Raw genomic sequence first — 21,255 nt, 5'->3', positions numbered from 1 at the left:
ACATAAAGAAAGTCACGCACCATGTCACATGTCCACATATGTACCGTTGTCTTATAAGTAACCATTTGAAAGAGTGTTGGATCTGTAATCTTGTTAAAGCTGCTTGAATGCAACTTTCTTCTGACGACATCTTAGATAACCTTTGTTTCATAAAGAAAGCCACGTAAGTTGGGAACCTTATGTTTAATTGAATTGTTTGTCTGTGGCAGACATTTGATGTGTTAAGGGTAGGCATTTTTTCTATATGTACCTGTCTTCTTCTGTAGAAGTTGTCTTGGTTTTTACTTCGTTTAGTTGTACCCCCCATGTGTTTAGTACACTTATTTGTTTTTTCTTGTAAATAAAGCAATAAAGAGAGAAGAAGAAGAATAAAGAAAGTCACGTACAGTACTATGCAACATGTACACAGCCAGTGTATGTTCTCTAGTTACATGTAATGTTTGAAAGTAACCCATTTGAAGAGTGTTGAATTGGGAATCCAAGTTAATCAAGACGCTTGAATATTGATGAAGTTTCTTCTATAGATCTTATGGATCTCCATTGAGCAAGTTGCCACAGAAAATCGATGAGCGCTGATTGGCTGCTAGCACTACCTTGACCCCGCTCATGACCCCCGGCTAGGTGTTAGATGACGTAGTTAAGGCGCGCGGTCGATGTGTGACTACAAATCAGAATAAAGCTACAAATCTTACCGAACGTCACCTGGTATGAAAATGACAGCGCACACACGCTTGACTAGTTTCAAAAAGCAACACTGAAATAGTTTTTGTACCAAAAACGACCCTAAAAGGAAAGTTTCAGAATGACTGCCTGAATGTGATCTCACAACATCCCTCATACAGCACGGAATACCCATAAATGTAAGCAAGAGGCGAAAAGTGTTAAAAGATTCAAGCCGAAATCCTCTTGGCGTCGTATGAGCGATGTGTCCAATCAGGGTTGGGTGAGGTGACCATTCCTCACACGGCCGGAGAATGCCATTAACTACTCCAAACAAAGCTTTTCAGTGCAGAGGATCCGTGAAGCTTTAACCTGTTTAGCACTGCCCACTGGGCGGTTTACATCACCCAGAAACACAACATTTTCACATAAATGTCCAAAGAACGCATGGTACGATATGATCAATCCATCACCCTTTGCTTTCGATCACGCCCTCGTCTTGCATGGTCTTCTTCACTTAATCTTAGTTACAGTCATTGCTCCACTTGCATACACGCGGAATACTATATCACAACTCCGAGCCAATATCACAGCAATCTCCATAACTCTTGTCTATCTTCCCGACTTTCCCACATTAAGGGTGCATTTTCAGCGTGCGCCACTTGATGGCATCTAAACCTGTGTTTACTAACGACAAAAGTTAGACGCCAGATCTAGCCCGGGTTTGTTGATTTTCCCATACAGGATGTTATTACTGGGATACGTACAGGTTATGATTTGGTACGTATACCGGGGCACGCTGCGAAGACTCGACGTACTTTGGGAAAGGTCCCTCTAGATAGTCTGTTATGTAACGACGAAAGTACTGCTGTTGGAAAGTTCAAAGGTTGGGACGCACTAGGACGAGTTAGATACATTAGATGAATTTGTTTTTTTTTTTTTTTTTTACTTCTGAGAAAAATCCAAACACAAGTACATACCATTATGAAGCAAGTTTGATCTGTAATTTCCAACACAAGAAAATGGACATACCCAAACTTAGACTGTACAACTCCAGTCTTTGTCAAGGAATGAGCAATGTGTCTCCTGTATTACGTGATGTTACAGAAGCAGTGGATTGGTCTTTCCTAGGCGAAGACTGGAGTCAAGAAGTCGAATTACTTGTGTTGAAAATTACAGTTTAAACCTGCTTCGTAATGATTTCTACCAATGCATGTCCGTGATTGTCAATTATTAAAATGGTGCAATCGTGTTCCTTGTCTATAGCACGCATAACATCATATGGCCAGTATTCATGATGCTTCAGATATGTATTAGATCTTGGCTATCAGCGAGCCAGGCTCAAAACGAACTAAAAAGAAAGTTTTAAGTCTCATCATCACGTCTAGTTTTCTTTCTAACAATCTATACACAACTATCTTTGAATCAAGTATGTTATTTGAGGACACAGTCCATGCATGGATTCTCCATTCGTTGATATTCCTGTTTTCAGTTTTTGTGTTTGTTTGTTTATTTATTTATTTTCATGCTGTACCTGTACACGTACATCAATTCCGACTTGCACGAAGATGAAGGATATTTCAATTCTATAGCTACTTCCTACATGTGTCCTCGGGCTGACACAGACTGCATAACGGATTGTTAGATGGCGACAGAGGATAGCAGTTCCAAGCAAAACTTTTTATCGAAACATCCTAGATCAATATAACAAATGGCCAGGTGCCGTACACGAGGTCCGCTCATGGCTACTTCTGACAGCATAATCCCGAACTTAAGCTTGTGAATAATAATGGGGCTATTATCTCCAATGCCACGTACAAAGCACATGTTTCCTCGGACATCGTTTAGGCCGATAATGTGGAAAGATCTGCCAATATCCGATAGACGTTACATACGCTAACTGCCGACGGTAGCAAGCAGGCACATCTCGTATACAGGTGATATACTTGATGTGTTAGGTATGCCGACTGCGTGCAGCCACCTCAACTTTGGAGAGGGGGGCGTCTTGTTCAGGTAGCTGTGCTCCCTTGGCGGGGTGGCGGCGTCTGGAGCCGACTAAAGCCAAAGGAGACGGTTTCTTGGCTCCCGGCACACACAGGCACAGGTACGTGATACGTATGCGTTATCAGATTCACGTTCCGCAAGAAATACATGTAGTTTCTATCTACCTTACAGATCTCACAAACTTGCAATTTTAGTAACGTTAGTTGACTTCATGCCAAGTTCATTGAAGTCCATCATAGCGTTGTTTTCGCAGGTATCCTCAGTTCGCCAAAGTGTGCCTGTCGTCAGGCGTCTGAAATTGACTTTAGAAACACGCCACGCTTTACTAACACGAGCAACGGCAGCCGGTCAACCGACGTAATTGCGTGAAAAGTCTAACAAAACTGATATATAGCTATATACTAGTAGCTGAGTCAAGTATTGAGATCAGCAACTTTAGTCGTCTTTCTATAGATATCTTTGAGATGATGAGCCTTCAAATTTTGCAAGTGTACATGTGGTACACATATTTCAACTCCATATAGCATGGAAGGTTGGTGTAGCTGATAATTGTCGTTGTAGCTCTACCAATACACAGGTACCTAATAGGCCTTCCGTGCCAATGCCTTTACTTGTGGTACACAATGTACACAGTAAGCGGTGGGCCTGGCCGGAGAGAACACAAAATACTAGTCTATCAAAAACGTACAATACGTCATTCCGTCTGAGGACAGTCATGTTTTACAACTTGGCCATCACATCAATACAGACAGAAAAATAATGATTTACAAAGACACAACTCTTGTCACATTCTTCACACAAATATTACTCCGTAGCTTCGTTTTGGAGATATTAATACAATCCTGGTGTGCTTTTCAATGGCTCGGTATAAATAGAGGGTGTTATGTCACAGCAAGCTCCTTGGTCATAGCCAATAATATATTGCCATAAAACTTTTTTGATAAATAAGATGCTCATTCTCTCTGACGTTTAAAAATAGATATTGGTCGTAGTAGTAGTGTTTCAATGACTTGACATGTGGTGTAGTATCATATTTCATGTGAATGTTTTAAAAAGTCATTAAAACAGACATCAATTTTTACTGTCTTTGCACCCTTTCTTTCTTTTGGATAAAAATTCAACCTGTTCCTGTATGAGTCTTCTTCCTTCTGAATGGTTCCTGCCAATTTAGTGGCATAACATTTGTGAACCATAATGATGTTTTTTTTCTCTCATTGACGTATAAAAATAGATATACTTACAGACTTTTGTATGAAAATATACTATTTCTTAAAAGACCTTATTGGCCCAATATATATTTTGATTTCAGGTCATTCTTAAAAAGTCCCAACTCGTTTCACCGCTTCAGATAGATGGACCTTACACCCTCTCCTGGTTGTCCAGCCACATCGTGAGTTTGCTGGCTACCTCAGAAAGCAGCCTCCTGGTGTGAAAGTCCTGGTACTGGCGGTAGGCGGCGTCGAAGGTGACGTCGCTGGGGGTGGCGCCCTCATGGCAGGCCGACAGTTCCTCGCCGTCGGGAGACTCCCACGGGCAGGGATCGTCGGGGATGTAGTTGACCAGGACCCGCTCTCCAGCGACCACGTCTCGGTAGATGAGCGCCACTCTAGACAGGCGGGGATCGCGGTACGTACCTGGTGGTGGACCCGCTGGTGCCTTTCTCTTCGGCTGGGGTCGAGAGTCGCCTTCGACCTCGTCGACTTTCCTCTTCTGCCGCTTTCGACGGACCCTCGATGCACCAGCAGTCGTCTTCTCAGAAGCTGACCGCTTGGCTCTGCGGGAAGAGGGAGCGGCTCGACGGACAGCCCGACCGCGGCTGTGACCGGCCGTGCCTTTCACGTCGCCTTCCCCCTGATGGGCAACAGTTGCCTCTCGGGGCGACGCCACAGAGTCACGGCGATCATCGGTACGCCCAGTGGTCTCAGCAATCTGGGAAGCGGTTGCTAGGGAGACAAAATGGATAAAGTCGGACAAGTTGGACGATAACGGTAACTTCTGATGAGACAATAGAATCATACATACTTAGAAAGGTAGTTAAACTGAAATAAATGGATCAGTGGGGAACGTGGGAGATGATATTGTGAAATTACCTCAGTGTCCGAATGTTAGTGACTGTGAACGTCACGCGCGCGGGACTAACCATGACTCTCGGTGTGATCCACTTCCACACCGACTGGTTCAGCTAACCAGGATGCCATGACGCTCCAGATGCCAGGACGCTCCTGACGGACAGACGATCTCTCCTTCCCGCCATCACCCTGGCATACATCTCGCGTCTTTGTCTCCATTTCTCCGGGATATGTGTGGAAAAGTTGGTGAAAAGTGTCAAGTTGTGTTTGCTACACAAGGTCGCGTTCGAATTTGACAACACGCAGGCGCCGCGTCCCATTTGTGACGTCTTGGAGAGAACATTCGAACAGCAGTTCGTTTTCGAAAAAAACAACGTCACGCGACTGACAGATTATAAAAAATATATTGCAAAACGTGCCATGCCTACAGTGAGGCTAAGGACATGAAAAGACTTTGTTTAAAATCTGCCAGATCAAGTTCATATATTTTATACTGTGATTGAATCGCCGACAAATCAGACAAAACGTCGCGAAGTCTGTACAAGTTTGCCTGTGACGTTGTTTTCCCGAAAACGAACTGCTGTTCGAATGTTCTCTCCAAGACGTCACAGATGGGACGCGGCGCCTGCGTGTTGTCAAATTCGAACGCGACCTTGTGTAGCAAACACAACTTGACACTTTTCACCAACTTTTCCACACATATCCCGGAGAAATGGAGACAAAGACGCGAGCTGTAGGCCAGGGTGATGGCGGGAAGGAAAGATCGTCTGTCCGTCAGGAGCGTCCTGGCATCTGGAGCGTCATGGCATCCTGGTTAGCTGAACCAGTCGGTGTGGAAGTGGATCACACCGAGAGTCATGGTTAGTCACGCGTGACGTTCACAGTCACTAACATTCGGACACTGAGGTAATTTCATAATATCATCTCCCACGTTCCCCACTGATCCATTTATTTCAGTTTAACTACCTTTCTAAGTATGTATGATTCTATTGTCTCATCTGAAGTTACCGTTATCGTCCAACACGTCCGATTTTATCCATTTTGTCTCCCTAGCAACCGCTTCCCAGATTGCTGAGACCACTGGGCGTACCGATGATCGCCGTGACTCTGTGGCGACGCCCCGAGAGGCAACCTTTGCCCATCAGGGGGAAGGCGACGTGAAAGGCACGGCCGGTCACAGCCGCGGTCGGGCTGTCCGTCGAGCCGCTCCCTCTTCCCGCAGAGCCAAGCGGTCAGCTTCTGAGAAGACGACTGCTGGTGCATCGAGGGTCCGTCGAAAGCGGCAGAAGAGGAAAGTCGACGAGGTCGAAGGCGACTCTCGACCCCAGCCGAAGAGAAAGGCACCAGCGGGTCCACCACCAGGTACGTACCGCGATCCCCGCCTGTCTAGAGTGGCGCTCATCTACCGAGACGTGGTCGCTGGAGAGCGGGTCCTGGTCAACTACATCCCCGACGATCCCTGCCCGTGGGAGTCTCCCGACGGCGAGGAACTGTCGGCCTGCCATGAGGGCGCCACCCCCAGCGACGTCACCTTCGACGCCGCCTACCGCCAGTACCAGGACTTTCACACCAGGAGGCTGCTTTCTGAGGTAGCCAGCAAACTCACGATGTGGCTGGACAGCCAGGAGAGGGTGTAAGGCCCATCTATCTGAAGCGGTGAAACGAGTTGGGACTTTTTAAGAATGACCTGAAATCAAAATATATATTGGGCCAACAAGGTCTTTTAAGAAATATGTATATTTTTATATAGAAGTCTTAATATGTATATCTATTTTTTATACGTCAAAACATCCCTATGGTTCACAAAAATTTCGCCACTAAATTGTCTGGAAAAAAATTCAGATACACAGAGCTATACAGGAACAGGTTCACTTTTTTATCTAAATGAATTTATGGAGAGGCAATTGTGCAAACACAGTAAAAGTGATGTCTTGATGACTTTAAAAACATTTGCATGAAATGATACTACACCATGTGTCAAGTCATTGCTGTACCACTACTACCACTTTGTACTGATGAGCAATGTGTAAAACATGACTATTATATGATGGACTGACATGGTCCAAATGACTTTGTTGTGGTCATTATTTGTAGTGAAACAAGTTTAAGTCCTACATTTAAATTTGTGTATCATTAGTGTTAAAATACCATCAAACCACAAAGTATCTTTATACAAGCCCAGGACCTTTCCCATGGTGTCTGTCACAGGGTTACAAATCACATCACATCAACATGTATCAGTGGTTAAAACTCATTTTAATGAAGAACGAGTCATAGCACACCAACATAGTATGCTAAATGCCATTTCAAGGTATTCGTGGAATCTAACAGATAAAAGCTTTTGTGAGTGTGGGTGCATATTATGAATGTGTGTTCCTGTATGTGTGTCTGTGTCTGTGTCTGGTATATCCAGGAAGTATATTTTAAACAGGAGGTGTCAAAATTACTCTTGTATCCTTCTTTGAAATTGTTAACTTCAGCAGAAAGAGGAGGTTTATTACACACAGGGAGATTAAAATTGATAACTACATGTAATTAAGTAAGGTTTAAAATTACAACAAAATAGAATTACCACCTACATTTGTATTACTAGCAGTAGCATTGAAGTCTAGTGATGCATTCATGTAACAAACACTATGTCAGCAATCATGTTCATCTGTTTGTAGGACAACAATGTTTCTTCCCTTTGGTAATCTGATCTGGATCTGCACAGCAATATGTAATGTTAACATTCCACTTGAGAATAGGCCAACAATGCATAAACAGCGAAAACACAGAATTAAACTTTGCACTTAATTGGAATGACAATGACGTTACATCAACATACACAACCTGGTGTATTTACCTAAAAATGTCTCTAATTTCTAGTTTACATGCAGTATAGCTAAATATGGTAACAATGTAGGAACATAAACATTTGAACAGGTCCTTTATATTAAGAGCTTTCTTATTTTTTGTACACATGCATAGAGCCTAAAACTAGTTATCTTCTTCTTCTTCCTCTATGTCTGTGATGTCTTCCAGTTTGTCCAGTTCTGTCTTGAGTTCCTCGATGGCCCGCCTGAGTTTGGGGAGTTTTTCCTCATCCCTGCAGTCCCGCAGCCAGCGGCAGCACTGCTGCAGCACGGCTTCCTTCTGCAGGAAGAAGTGCCTTCTGATCACGTCTTCAAAACCTGCACACACAAAAATATACCTGGTTAGCTGACGATTTGGGCTTTGAAAGCCTGTGGAGATATAAATATACCCCACTTAGCTGGTGGCTTTGGTCTTTAAAACCCCGCAGAGATACAAATTCATACAGTTAGCGGCTGATTCCATTTTTAGTAAAACACTGCAAAGATGCAAATATATCCACTTAGTTGCAGATTTAATTTTTCTGGTGGAGATGGCATCACATTAAATCAGCTGCAAACAAGATAGAAATAGATCCATTTTGCTGATGGTAAGAATCTGATAAAACTGCTGAGAAGTAACAATACAGCAGTTAATTGCTGGTTTGAGGACAGCTGGAGGTGTCAGTAATGAACAAAAGGGATGATTGTCAAGGCTGGGGGAAGCAATTAGGAAGTGATGGAGTGTTGATTAAATTTGTAGCAAGCATGCTAAATTTTGGGTCTTCAATAAACATTCAGACTGTGGTTGGAGAGCAGGTTTACAAAATCTTTCTTTTTTTAAAATGTTTTTTAAAAACTTAATTATCACGTACAATACATTGTACAGAAAGTATAGTACATACATAGTAGGTTTACAAAATGGTGCCTTTTCTGACTGGTGCACAGAGTTTAAGTAGTGTACTATGAGCCAAGAGAAAACCTACCAACAGGAGGCTGTCTGATCTGGTGCAGCATGGCCCATCTCACTGTGTCCACCTGTAGCTTGTTATTGTATTTGGCACTTTGTTCCTGTGTGGAATAGCCAAAAAATATGTGACATACCGATAATGTAAAGCAGTCTTGTAAAACCAAGCTACAATTCTTTACCTATGCATTTTGATATTTTGTATATGATATCCTTTTCAAGCAGTGCATGACTGAATTAGGAAATACTAGTACTAGATACTGATGGCAGTTTATTTATTTATTTTTATCTATTTATTTATTTATTTAATACTTCTTTTAGTTTGCAAATACCACTCTAGATACATCTAATGCCAGATAACACAAAGCAATGTGAAATAAATAGTGAGTTTCAGTTAACAAGCTTATGGATATAATGCTTAGATCAGATGCATTTACTCAGATGTACACAAGCTCTGTCAGGGCATCACGTGTGCAATGATGTATCTGCATGTTTAAACTGAAGTGAACAGCAGATGTTTACCTCAGTCTCAGCCGTCCCCTTCATCCCATCATACCCCGGTTCATTGTACATGGGGTCTGAGATGAGAATGAGGCTCTGGATGGACACCAACACCTGTAGCATGATGGGAAAAATTTGTTCTCTTACATTCTTTATGATCTGTCACATGTAACTTAACTGTGTGTTAACAATCTACATACTATGAGCAAAATGCAGTGCCTAGAGCATTACTGTCAGTTAAAACATTAGGCATTACTTCAAGTTTTGGATCCCAATAATCTCCATTTCAGTACCATGGACAGAGCAAGCTATCCATGATATGCTGAAATTACCACCTATTACAATTAGCAAAGGTACTGGTAGATAAGTAACATTAATCAATGTTAACAAGGAAACAATAAATGACCCACGCGAATAAGGCAAACCTGACAACATAATAATATTATAATCTAATCAAATCACTACTCCATTGCTGACTAGTAGATGTACCTGGTACAGTGTTGATGTTTTTGGGTTCCACTTCTCACTGGCGTCCCCTCCGTGCCATGTACCCAGCAGACTCAGGCAGACTTTCCCGTCTGCATACAGGTTAGGGTTGAACCTAAACATGCAGAAAAACAATCAGGAACAAACCACAGCAAATACACTAATGTCAGGATTACTGTAAATCACTTTATGTTTGCAGTAGCAAAAGTTTGCGGTCTGAGAAAAATTGACATGTTCGTGGAACTATACATGTACGTTCGCCTTGGCGGCAGGTGCAGCAAAAAAAAGTTGGCTAATTGGCCGTTCGTGGTAATGATAAGATCACAATACAGAAGTGACCACGAAAACCACAAAAATATAAAAGTACCACGAAAAAATTATGATTTACAGTATTGGAGAACGTATGTCATTAAACAGACAATTGCTGAAACTGTTGACACTAACAGTTGAAGTTGTGCTAGTATATTTCTGTGTATTTCTATATCTGGTTGACTGAGTCCCTAACCTAACAGTGCCGTTGCCAGTAGTGATGAGTTTGACCACCGGGGCCCTGTTTGGGTATCCATCGGGGAAGTACACATCGAACACAAAACAGCCCAGACTGTAGGGAGTGTCCACAGGACCTGTCACCAGCGCCCGCACCATGTCCATACGATCCTCATCCTGGGGAAAAAGTAGGGAACAGAAATACATGTACTGTAAATCACAATTTTTTCACAGGACTTTTATGTTTACAGTTTTCGCAGTCACTTCTGTATCATGAACTTATCATTGCCGTGAACAAATAATTTGCTGACTTCCTACATATACACACATACAGCTCAGCAAACATGTCCATTTTTTTCAGACAGCAAACTTTTGCTACCGCGATTTATAGTAGCTATGGCACTTGTAGAAATATTAAACAGCAACGTTAACCACCATTCATGTGGACTAGCCAAAAACATGGGGCATGTAGGTGGTACAGCATTACACGATCATGATCATACCAGTATTATGTTTCTATTCTTGGGTCTTACTTCAGAGATGTGCTATTTCCAGGATACAAAACAACAGAAACCACCACCTATCCGTCACTTGACTTCCTGACTCTGTTGGCCGGATTTATCCCCCAGCTGTGTGACCCCACTGACCTGTCGGACGAAGACGGCCGCCCCCGGGTGGACCGGCAGGTTGGACTGCAGCTGCTTGATCTCCTTCATCAGTGCCTTGACCTTTGGTGACCTTGGGTCCAGGGCCTCCGAGGCATTTTGTTGGAAACTGTGGTACTCCTACAGATGATAGATGTACATTAGTTGATATTGAATAATAATGTGGGACAGCGTACCCATAGTGGCATATAAGTAGCCCACGAGAAGAAAAGAAGTAAGATCCATTTCCTTTCTTCATAAGGCCAGAAACAATGTGAAGGGTCATCTGTAAAACAGGATGGCATATGTAAATCAAAGTTTGTGAACCCTTATTGACATTTCCAGAGTTTAAAAATTTGTGCATTAGTCACCTGCAGTTCAGCTGCATCAAACCTCATGTCTCCCAGGGCCTGGACATACTTCTCAGCCAGTAACCCTGCATCCAGCTGCAAGGCCTCCACTTCCTCTGCCCAGCTGGGCAGGTGTGAGCCAGGTGTCGCAGCTGGGGTTTCCTCTGCAGCTGCTTCATGGAGAACATTCATCTGTGTGACAAAAAAACAAAACAGCAGAAATATTAGACAGCAACACTTGTGTGGACTAGCCAAAAACATGAGCCTGTAGATAATACAGTATAACTTTCAAGACAAAGTACTGGATAACATTCATGATCATGCCATTGTGATGTTTCTAACTTCCTTACTCTATCATATGTTAAAGAATCTGCATGTGACCTAAACATGCGATGTGGCGAGTCTGTTTAAATATTGAGAGAATGTCATGTATTGTGTTAAGCTTCTAAATGCTTTGCGGGAATGTCTGTCAGCAACATCAAAGTGTAAATATCGAGTCAAGTACTACTAAATAGTGTTTTTTAGCATGTATAATAGTGTGTTGCAAATTAGCCCCAGGGCTATGATGTTGTACATGTACTTTTAGTGTACGTGTGTTATGTATTTAATATTTTAATACCCTCAGTAAACCAGTTCATCTCATCTTGTGTATTGAAAGTAGGCTTAGACTAAATGGTAAAAAAGGAACATTCAATGGAAGGAAATAAAACAACAAACACTATGCATTTTTCATTGCTTTTAAAACTGTCTCTCATTACTCCAAACACTATGAGGCATACCTCTTCCAGCATCTTCTGGAACTGTTGTATCTCTTTGGGGTCGATGACACTGTCCCTGGCCAGCACACTGCAGGCCTTCTCCATGTACTTGGGGCTGTAGTCCGTGTCTGTTGACATGCTGACGATGAAGCCATCTTTGTCCAGCGCCTCTTCTCTGCCGATCCTCAGGATGACACGCACAATCTGCAGCAGCAGCTGGCGTGGGTTGAAGTTATATCTAAGGGAAGATCAAAATTATCCAAGCTCAAGAGGGTGTGTTAAATAGAGCATGGTTGCTTGCACACTGGTGGAGATAGAGCATCTCCAACAACTGTTCATCAAAAATGTTATGTTATGTACTTTACATATTGAACCTGACAATATCATTTTTCCCAATCTTGGGGTGCATTGATGAACATAGAACTAACATAGAACTTGAAGAGTGAGCTCAATGTCTTTTTTTTGGCATGAAATTATATTTCAATGACTGTCCCTCAGTAAAACAATGCTGCAATTTTACTATAATTGTAAATGTTAAACAACAATGATAATGGTAGGCTTATCAACTTGTGTTTCATTAAGTGATATTTCCAGGTACATGTCGTTCTGAGATTGCAAAAAGAGTGTTGTTTATCCAACTTACTTCTCCATATCCTTCACCTTCAGTTCACTTGCCTTGGGCCCACAGAGAGCTCCAATAAACCCAATCACCTGGGAAACACATCACAGTACTTCCTGTTTAACACGCTGCAGACTGGGCCATTTGCAGTACCTGTGTTACATAACTAAGCCACAGCATTGATTCTGGATTATATTCCACCCAAATGCCAAAAGTCTTGTTTAGCCTTCATTTATCAAACCTGGAAGAGGGATTATCGGAAACTACTCTGCCCTGAAACAAAATATAAGGCAGAATTTCTAGATCTCAACATGACCAGGGAAGCAAATATGAAACTTACTTGAGCTTTTCACTTAACTTGATGTACTTTGGGGCTTTCTGTTAACTGATGTTGACTTCATGTTTGACAGTGAATTTGGGAAACTATATTCACAATGCAAATTCAGTGGAGTTTGGCATGTCCTCTTTCTTGGGACAGGGACATTGTTAGTTGTTGCTCAAATATTACAGTGGCAACAAGTGTCAGCTGTATACTAAGTATTGATGCTACTGACTGAGTTACTCAGACTGAGTTACTGAGACTGGGGTACTCACAGCAGAGGCAGATCTCTGAGACAGGGGAGCCATGGTGAAACACTTGCACACTTCCTCAGACTGGGTCAGTAGGTCAATCAGCCCCAGTGTACTGTTAGCCTGAAACAAACATATCATACTACTCATAGATGACCTTTCTTCAACAGACCAGGAACATCTCACAGCCACAAGCCTAGAATTATGTGTAGTTGTACATCTTTACCAGGTTCATGAAGCTCTTGCCCACACGTTCCTCATTTGTCAGGAATTTCTGTTTCTCCTCTCTCTCATCCACTGACAGGGCTCTCCAGCTGGCTTCTGTATACCAAGAAACAGGAAACCTATTAAATTAGGATCAGTCTTACATGCATGAATATTTCATATGCATTCTAAGGGTTTTCAAGTAGGTGACAGCCTTCTAAAATGTACATGTACTATGAAACTTTTCAGAACACTGAGATATGTCATCAAACACACGAAGAAGTCAGTGGAAGATGAGGGATGAATGATAACGTCCTGACCATCCTCCTTAGCCTTCTGAATCTTCCTGACATTTGCCAGTCTGGCCAGGCTGTCATGGAGCTGGTACAACAGGGTGTCCAGGATCGCTCCAAGAAATGCCTGCAGGGAGACACAAAGGGTTGGGTGCCAGAGTCATCAAACATGGAGGCACTGGAATGATTGAACAGCCCAGAAGATACAGTTAACAGTACAAAGTTAAAACAAAACATGTTATGCATGGACCTTGAAATTTCCAACACTCAATTATTTTGTTTATATTCACAAGTTTTACTTCAGAGAACAAACGTATCACAAAACAGATTTGACCAATCAAATGATATTGTGAAATGTGTCCACACCTGGAACTTGTCTGTACCACACATGTTGAGTACAGAAGCCCTGCAGTCCTGCCACTGCCACAGACTTTCCAGTAACTTGGCAATCTCAAACCTACCAGTGAACATAGGGAAAAAATCACTTGCTGTTTACTAAAGGAAAGACACATGCTGTTATCCTTGTAAAATTGTGTAGTAGTTGTTAGAATGGTTTCAAAATCACTGATTTGTACATGTATATACATAATGTGAATGAAATATTCAAAGCAGATATTCAAAAAGTTTGAAATTCATTTGAAATATGACGATTTGTATAGGAAATTATAAATCTTAGAATACATGAGCTTCCTCTTCATGTACAAGCATTTGAGAATCTTTAATGACAAAGGAAGTAATGTCACAAAATCCCACATGCACAATAAGTTACCTTGATCCGTATTTGTCAAAGTCATCTTTGTCCACATCTAGCCCCTCCACAACATCCACACTGACATATGTGTGCAGCAGGGCAGAACCCAGACCTGTCTGTACACTAGGGCAGGTGTGCACCATGGCAGCCAGGTCTGTCATGATTCCTGTGCCCCAGCCTTGGGAACTATGGAGGCAGAATTATATAGTATACCGGAGGCTGAAGGGGTGAAGGCCATACAGTACAAGATAGTGGTGACAAATACATGTAGATAAAAGTTCCCACTGGACGGACTAGACCAGAAAGGGGCACCTGTACAGAAACTTTCTTTTACTTACTAATGTTTTTTTTTTCATTGCCCTCCTTTTCTCTGCCATTTTACCCCCTTCTTGCATTTTTTCTATCCTTCCAAGGCTTGTAAATTAATTTATTCTATACACCAGTACATGTTAGCCTGGGTACCATCCAGACTTTGCTCTGCTCTGCTAGTGATTTTTTCTAGCGTAGCGTAGCAAAATCCAGATGATACCCAGGCTATGTACATGTAACATTAAGATGTATTAGAGTGCAAAATGATGTGACAAAAGTAGTCAGCATATTTTACCCTCTCTTCCTCTTGCCTGACTCTGTGAAGGCCAGCAGGGTTCCCACGATCTTACTGGCAGGGATGGGGCCTGGCATCAGGTCTGGTCGCTCCAGCAGGGTCACACAGCAGTCAACAAACGGGGACAACTGAGGAATGAAATGTCCCACATACAGTGTCACATATACAGCGTGTCATGGTCATTGATGTTAGTGTTTTTTTAAATGTGAGGGATGCCTGGAAATCAGGTCTATCCAACATGAACTGAGTATGTTGCCCTGGATAAATGAAATGAATGAATGAAATGACACACATACAGCTTCAGCTGAAAGCTTCAATCTACACTTTTAGTTTCATAAGTCATGTGTACATGTAAACAGATTCTGTTTAAATACTTCCTGTAACTGTAGGCACACATACATGAAAAAATGGAATCTTCCACCTCACCTGTATGCCCTGGAGGATGCTGGGATGGACGACCATGGAGTTGGTGACGACGAACCTGAACCATGTGGCCATGTCCTTCACCAGGAACTCAGGCAGCTGGGAGAACACACGCTTCTGCTGCCTCCTCACCTCTGTCTCCTTCACACCCTGCTCAAAACACAGGCTTTAACTGTCAGTTTCTGTAGCCAAAAGTGACCTTCTCCGACAAAATATCTCCAACGTCATCAAAGGTGAAAAAGCTGTAGCAGTATATTGAACATGTCTCTTGGTAAAATTCCAACTACATGTACAAAAGTTTAAGGATGATGAACAATACTTCAGACAATACTTCACTTTCTTCATGCTGCTGGTGATGTATATTCAATGCAAATTTGAAGTGAAATGGCTACCTTTGTGGGGAAAGGTTAAGGGATAAATCCTTTACAAACAAACTATTTTTGACCCTTGTATGGTTATGCTGATGGCCACCTGTAAAAGTGAAGAAGTCTGTACCTGCTGACAGGTGTCCAGCTGCAGCTGTAGCCACCTGGACTGGGCTAGGTAGAACTCTGTCACACCTTGTACAAACACAGCATCATTCAGACAACAGTCCCAGGTCGTCACAAGCAGCTGGTAGAAAGAATGTGATGTTAGACTAAACTTTTTCTTGTTGCTTAGTTTGCTTACTGTTGTCATAAAACAGTAACTCATGTGATACTTGAACCTGACCAAATGTCTGAGATTATCCCCCATGATAACTGGTGAAAACATATAGAATGCTGTAACATTTGCCTTATTACGGAATGAAATACATATGAGTCCAGTAATGACAGACTGACTGACCATCTGAATCTTCTTGACCATCTCCTCCTCAGCTGTACCCTGTTTGGCATTCAGGTGCATCTGAATGTCCCTGAAGAAGGACACAAGGTCAAATATTATTTTCTTGGAAGAATTTAAGACATAAGATCCAAAAAATAGTCTGATGTGCACTAGGTGTTTCAGTTTTTGACCCATATAAATGCTGGCATATCTGACCTGTTTAGCCTCTGGTGATGGGCCAGTGCTGGTATCAGACCAATGTTCAGGGCTCGCTGGGTCAGGTGGAAAATCTCCGTCATGAAGTTGAACTGACCTTGAAGTTCCTCTGGAACACGACACTTTTCTGCACCTTTGGACTCCTCAGATACTATGGTAGATGAGCAGATTGTCAGTTACTGTACAGATCACAAGCACAGTTTGACATTCTTGACATGTTACTACTTTACTAAAATTTTACCTAGAAACGAACAACTTTGACAGAAATCAACCACTATCTAAAACTCTGGTTGTATTTTAACAATTGGGAGGACCTGTATAATTCATATGTTGACTTTAATGTATTTGTGAATAACTATATTCTAAGATGATACTGCTATGGTAAATACAATATGTCTTCTTGGGAATTATATCACAACATTTTATCAACATACTAGTACTAGTACATGTACGTAAACAAGACTGTGCTTACCAATCTGTCCCCCTGCCAGACATGTCTCAAACTCATAGTTGAGACGGCAGGCCTGTGATTTGGAGTAGGCAGGGTCCACCTTGGTCAGCTTGTCCTGTCCTCCCTTCACAATGGGCATGCAGAGATGGAGCAGCACAGCACACAGGTTTAACATGTAGCCTGGGAATGGGAGCAGATAGGGAGTCAAGATCAGTGCTTTATAGGAGACACTACATCTTAGTTCTTACACTTTATCAAGATAGAGTTGACTAATGTACCAAGGGTATACAACTTTACAAGAAACAAAATGCAGAGCTTGCAGTTTGTTTTTGATAAGAATGACTATGACATCTGTCATCTTGCCAGTGCTAAAAAAAGCAACAAATGGAATGAATCTTGTGGAAAGATGGAATGATGATTTAATCTTACCATCCCCACAGGCAGCTTGCATCTGTTGTCCCATCTGTGGGCTCACGGTTGTCCTAAGCTCATTCATATTCAAAATGGCGGCTATCCATGCCAGAACTGTCTCCTTGTGCGTCTTCATCATCCTGCGAAAGGTCGCGTGCACGACCTCATGGATACGGTGAAGCCCTTCGTGAACGTGCTGCTCCACAATCCGCAGGTCATCCACGGTTGGTTTGGGGAATCCACGCAGAGACATGAAGGGAACTGCAACAACAACAACAGCAGGATGTTGTTAGACTAGTCACATACATTAGCATAACATACTATACATAACTAGCCTGGTATCCAGCCTTGTTAGCTTTAGTCTGCTACCCAAGATCCGCTCCCAGCCTTGTTAGCTTTAGTCCGCTACCCAAGATCCGCTCCCCGCCAACAAAAGCACCACATGCAATAGCACTGATAACACAAAAAGCACTGATTCCAAAAAAATACAAAATTAAACCAAAACTAAACACGAAAATATGCATTCACTAACTGTCGTCGCTTAATCCTACAACCTAAAGTATGATACATACGGGTAGCAGGGGAAGGGAACATGTATCGCTCCATTGGTACAATGGTAGACAATGACAGCAGGGCACCCAGGATGGACTTCTGCTCAAAATAGATGCCCAGGGCGTGACAGCCTTCCTCCACCTCCTGGTCAAGGGCTGCGGCCAGGATGGTGGTCATCCCTGGCTGAGACAGGACGGCGTCCAGGGCGGTCAGCATGGTCCCCTCCTGGAGAAGGATTTCATCCATTCTGGGGCAGAAGAACTAAGATTGTAGCTTGCTAAACTATATGTCTTTTTACTTATTTTGAGCTACCTTGTGTCTGACACAGTATTAAGACCCAAAATATTCATATATGGGGTACAACATGGCAGTACAACAGGGAAGGAAAAAAAGAATACCTTTTGACAGCCTTGATCCTGTCCACTGCCACCTTGACCAGCTTGACCATGGCAGGGTGGGCAGACTTGTCGTGTGCTGCCTGATCCATCATGGCTGCCAACAGACCCTGGGTCACATTCACACCATCATCCGACCAGCCGGCAGCTCTCGACAGGAACAGGTACAGGGCACCCTGCAGAGAACAAGCAATGAAAATATCCACTTATACTGGTATACGTGACTTTGATGCTTTTTTATATGTAGCTAGGCTATATGAGTACCTTACCTTGCAGTAAAACAATGTCAATCTTTTGTGCCTATGTACTTTGAGTCAAGCCTACAACTCACATACACGTACATTGTCCATTGTTCTCAGAAGCCCTGAGGAAGATATCTGATAGAGATTGAAATGTAAGCAATGTCTATCAATGTGGTTGTGTAGAAAAAAACCCACGATATCCTACATTGTTTTTTAGTATGCAGATCAACATATTATGCAGAAGTTCCATGATAGTTACAACCACATGCCAGTATGAAGGATTCTAATATTCCACTCTAACTCACCTCATTCCCGCTTTTTCCGTCTGACCACAGGTCGCCCTTTTCATCACTTTTGCCCTTAAGTTCCTCCAGCAGGGCTGGTACCACAAGATCCTTCACACAGTCCGCTAACGTGTCCAACACTTCATTGCCATTGTCCCTGAGTATTGCTTCACACTCCCTATAACACTGGCACAGGAACTTGACTTTGTCGTACTGCCACCTCATTCGTTTGTCAAAGATTGCCACCACCTTCCCCACCATGTCCTCCCCAGGGGTGGGGAGCTCCCCGGGGGTCAGGTGCAGCACCTTGAAAGCCTGGGCCTTGGTGTTGCCTTGTGTAGTCAACTCAATCTTGATATCAAAAACCTTTGACAAAGTCAACAGCAGCTGCTCTTCAATGGGAACCTCCTTTTGGGGGGATTTTGGCTTTGACTTTTGAGTGTCTTTGGTTGGCCTTTTTGTTTCCGTATCTACAGCAGCAGATCCACTTTCCAGTTTCCCTGTGTCTGTACTCATGGTCTGTTGTACACTCACAGACTGGTTTGTAGGTGCCTGATCTTCTACCGGAATACTAGTACCTCCAGACAGTTGTTCCAGCTTTGTAAGCCTTTGGGCACGAAGTTCCTTGCTGCCTGGATCTGGATTTTGTTCTTTTGTAGGTGTCTCTTGCTTTTCTGCAGTTTTACTTTGGTTCATAGTCTGTGTATCTACAGGAATGTGTGGGGAACTTGTCTTGGCTGGTTGTGGTGTTTCACTTTCACCATTATCTTGCACCACTGGAGCAGACGTTTGTACATTCTGATCATCTGGTGCAGGTGGAAAAGCACGGTCTATGCCTCCAGACAGCTGTCCCAGCTTTGCAAGCCTTTGGGCACGAAGTTCCTCCCTGCTTGGACCTGTATTTGCAGACATATCTAGGTAATTATCCAACTGAAGGCATTCACAGGTCATACTCTACCCCAGGAAAGTCTCTGACTTGTACTGATTTTACCTTTGAGTCATTCTACTAGTAATCATTGAAAAGTGGACAAAAGCTGCAAATGGATGGATAGCAGGCTATATTTTGATTTAAAAAATAGTGAGCTTGGTACACATACATGAAGTGAGTCAGTCAATACCTGGTGTTCGTGTTGGCTCCCTGTTCCTGCCCAGCATCACAGCCAGGCCCAGTATACCCAGGGCTCCCAGAAACAGCGCCAGTCCAGTACCAGACTCCTTACCCTGTTGTGGTGGCTGTTCAGCACCAAGCTATGGTGGCAAACAAAAATATAAACCAGTTGTTCGTGAAAGAAAATGAATAAATCTTGCTACTACAAAGTAATACAGTCACTACGGTGCTAGGCGAACACTCAGAGGCCATTAGGCTGTTTTTTTTTTTCAATATTGAAAGGATGCTATTGTAGATAGCCCTCGCCAATGAGAAATGATGTTATTTGTGACTGAATGTGAGGCCATGTGACCAGTTCTGGGGCACACAGGGGAAGCCACCAGTTTATTCCAACCAATCAACACACACATGCACAGCCACAGACACATACACTCATTTTCCCTGTACAATATCTGAGTGGAACTTGCTGCCTGGCCCGGTCGTGTCATCGCCCACTGTTGAGACTTTTTGGGCCAGACTGTAGGCCTGCCCCCGCCTTAACCCGGGGCTTCCTCTCAGTCATGTCCCCCCTCCCTCCTGCCCTAGCTGTGGTTACGAGGGTACCACACATTGACATTAAGATGTGTCAAAAGTCTGTCTTCAGCACCTCATCCTCAGCAAATATTTCTTCCTCCTCTTCAAATTCTGGATCTGGCTGCTCCAGAGGGCCAACTTCATCATCAGTGCTGAAATTCAGAACACAAGTGTCAGAGGAACTTGGGTGCACGTGCATGATGATAAAAAAAGGCTTGACCACATTTTATACGGGACAATACAGGCAGGATTGTTGGATTGTATGTGAAAGTAACAGGTATTTTTTCGTCAGGAAGGTTACAAAAATGAAAGTTGCATACTAGCAATACTGTAAAGAGTGTAAGTTGCTCCTGGTATTAAAATATTATGATATTTTACTTTTTTTAGTAACAATACTAACATTGCTTGCTTTCCATCAAATACAAGGGAGTACAAGGAACATAAAAGAAGGAAAAGAAAGTGATTCTAACAGTTCAAAATACAACCTGTTATTATGTATACATCGCCCCTCCCTTTCATTGCGTCTCTGTGTTTGCATAATATATTTTTATTGCTGCTTGATAATATGGCTGATGGGGATATGGGGAGGGGAGTGTACACTTTTCACGGTAAAATCCAATTGAAACAGGCTACAATGTATACGATCGGTACATCTATTAATTTGAATGATCATTTTTAAAACCATCGTTCCCGTGAATATAACACAACATGCGTGTTCGCGTGATTTCTACTGTGAATGGAGAAATTATACATGCAGCATAAATTTCTTTGCACTTCCGGGTTTCGAGAAAGTTCAGACGCAAAACGTTCAACTCAAATATATTACAGTACATATGACTCACCTGGAACACGCCAGACAACACCACAGAACCAAACAGGACAAATACAAGACCCAAGGTGGTCTCATTTTTCTGATTTTGGGACCAAAAGGCCTGAATAGCTGCTGAAGTTTCACTTTCGACAACCTGGCACCACGAAGCTTGGATAAACCGGAACAGG

At 42.7% G+C, this 21,255-nt stretch overlaps 3 protein-coding genes across 3 annotated transcripts; 1 reads left to right on the top strand and 2 right to left on the bottom strand.

The window, feature by feature from the left end:
• Positions 1-4,023: 4,023 nt before the first annotated feature.
• Positions 4,024-5,000, bottom strand: LOC109473318. The gene is made up of 2 exons (XM_019773188.1): positions 4,805-5,000; positions 4,024-4,607 (listed from the first exon to the last, which is right to left on the bottom strand). Exons 1-2 carry the CDS (start codon positions 4,950-4,952, stop codon positions 4,024-4,026), a joined length of 732 nt encoding a protein of 243 aa, XP_019628747.1. The 5' UTR covers positions 4,953-5,000.
• A 445-nt stretch (positions 5,001-5,445) lies between these two features.
• On the top strand, positions 5,446-6,370 carry LOC109473317. The gene is made up of 2 exons (XM_019773187.1): positions 5,446-5,593; positions 5,787-6,370. Exons 1-2 carry the CDS (start codon positions 5,446-5,448, stop codon positions 6,368-6,370), a joined length of 732 nt encoding a protein of 243 aa, XP_019628746.1.
• Positions 6,371-7,078: 708 nt separating this feature from the next.
• Positions 7,079-21,252, bottom strand: LOC109473492. The gene is made up of 27 exons (XM_019773359.1): positions 21,099-21,252; positions 20,330-20,408; positions 19,694-19,823; positions 18,597-19,471; positions 18,053-18,225; positions 17,675-17,901; positions 17,121-17,363; positions 16,713-16,871; positions 16,241-16,391; positions 16,046-16,115; positions 15,716-15,832; positions 15,224-15,370; positions 14,798-14,925; positions 14,212-14,379; positions 13,809-13,899; positions 13,470-13,569; positions 13,172-13,266; positions 12,970-13,068; positions 12,400-12,467; positions 11,778-11,994; positions 11,020-11,190; positions 10,652-10,789; positions 10,024-10,181; positions 9,522-9,633; positions 9,054-9,146; positions 8,551-8,635; positions 7,079-7,906 (listed from the first exon to the last, which is right to left on the bottom strand). Exons 1-27 carry the CDS (start codon positions 21,161-21,163, stop codon positions 7,713-7,715), a joined length of 4,353 nt encoding a protein of 1,450 aa, XP_019628918.1. The 5' UTR covers positions 21,164-21,252; the 3' UTR covers positions 7,079-7,712.
• Positions 21,253-21,255: the final 3 nt, after the last annotated feature.

This window comes from Branchiostoma belcheri, unplaced genomic scaffold (genome assembly GCF_001625305.1).
Source record: "Branchiostoma belcheri isolate BF01 breed outbred unplaced genomic scaffold, Haploidv18h27 scaffold3, whole genome shotgun sequence".
In the NCBI taxonomy this organism is placed as follows: domain Eukaryota; kingdom Metazoa; phylum Chordata; class Leptocardii; order Amphioxiformes; family Branchiostomatidae; genus Branchiostoma; species Branchiostoma belcheri.
This window is presented reverse-complemented; position numbering and strand designations above follow the sequence as displayed.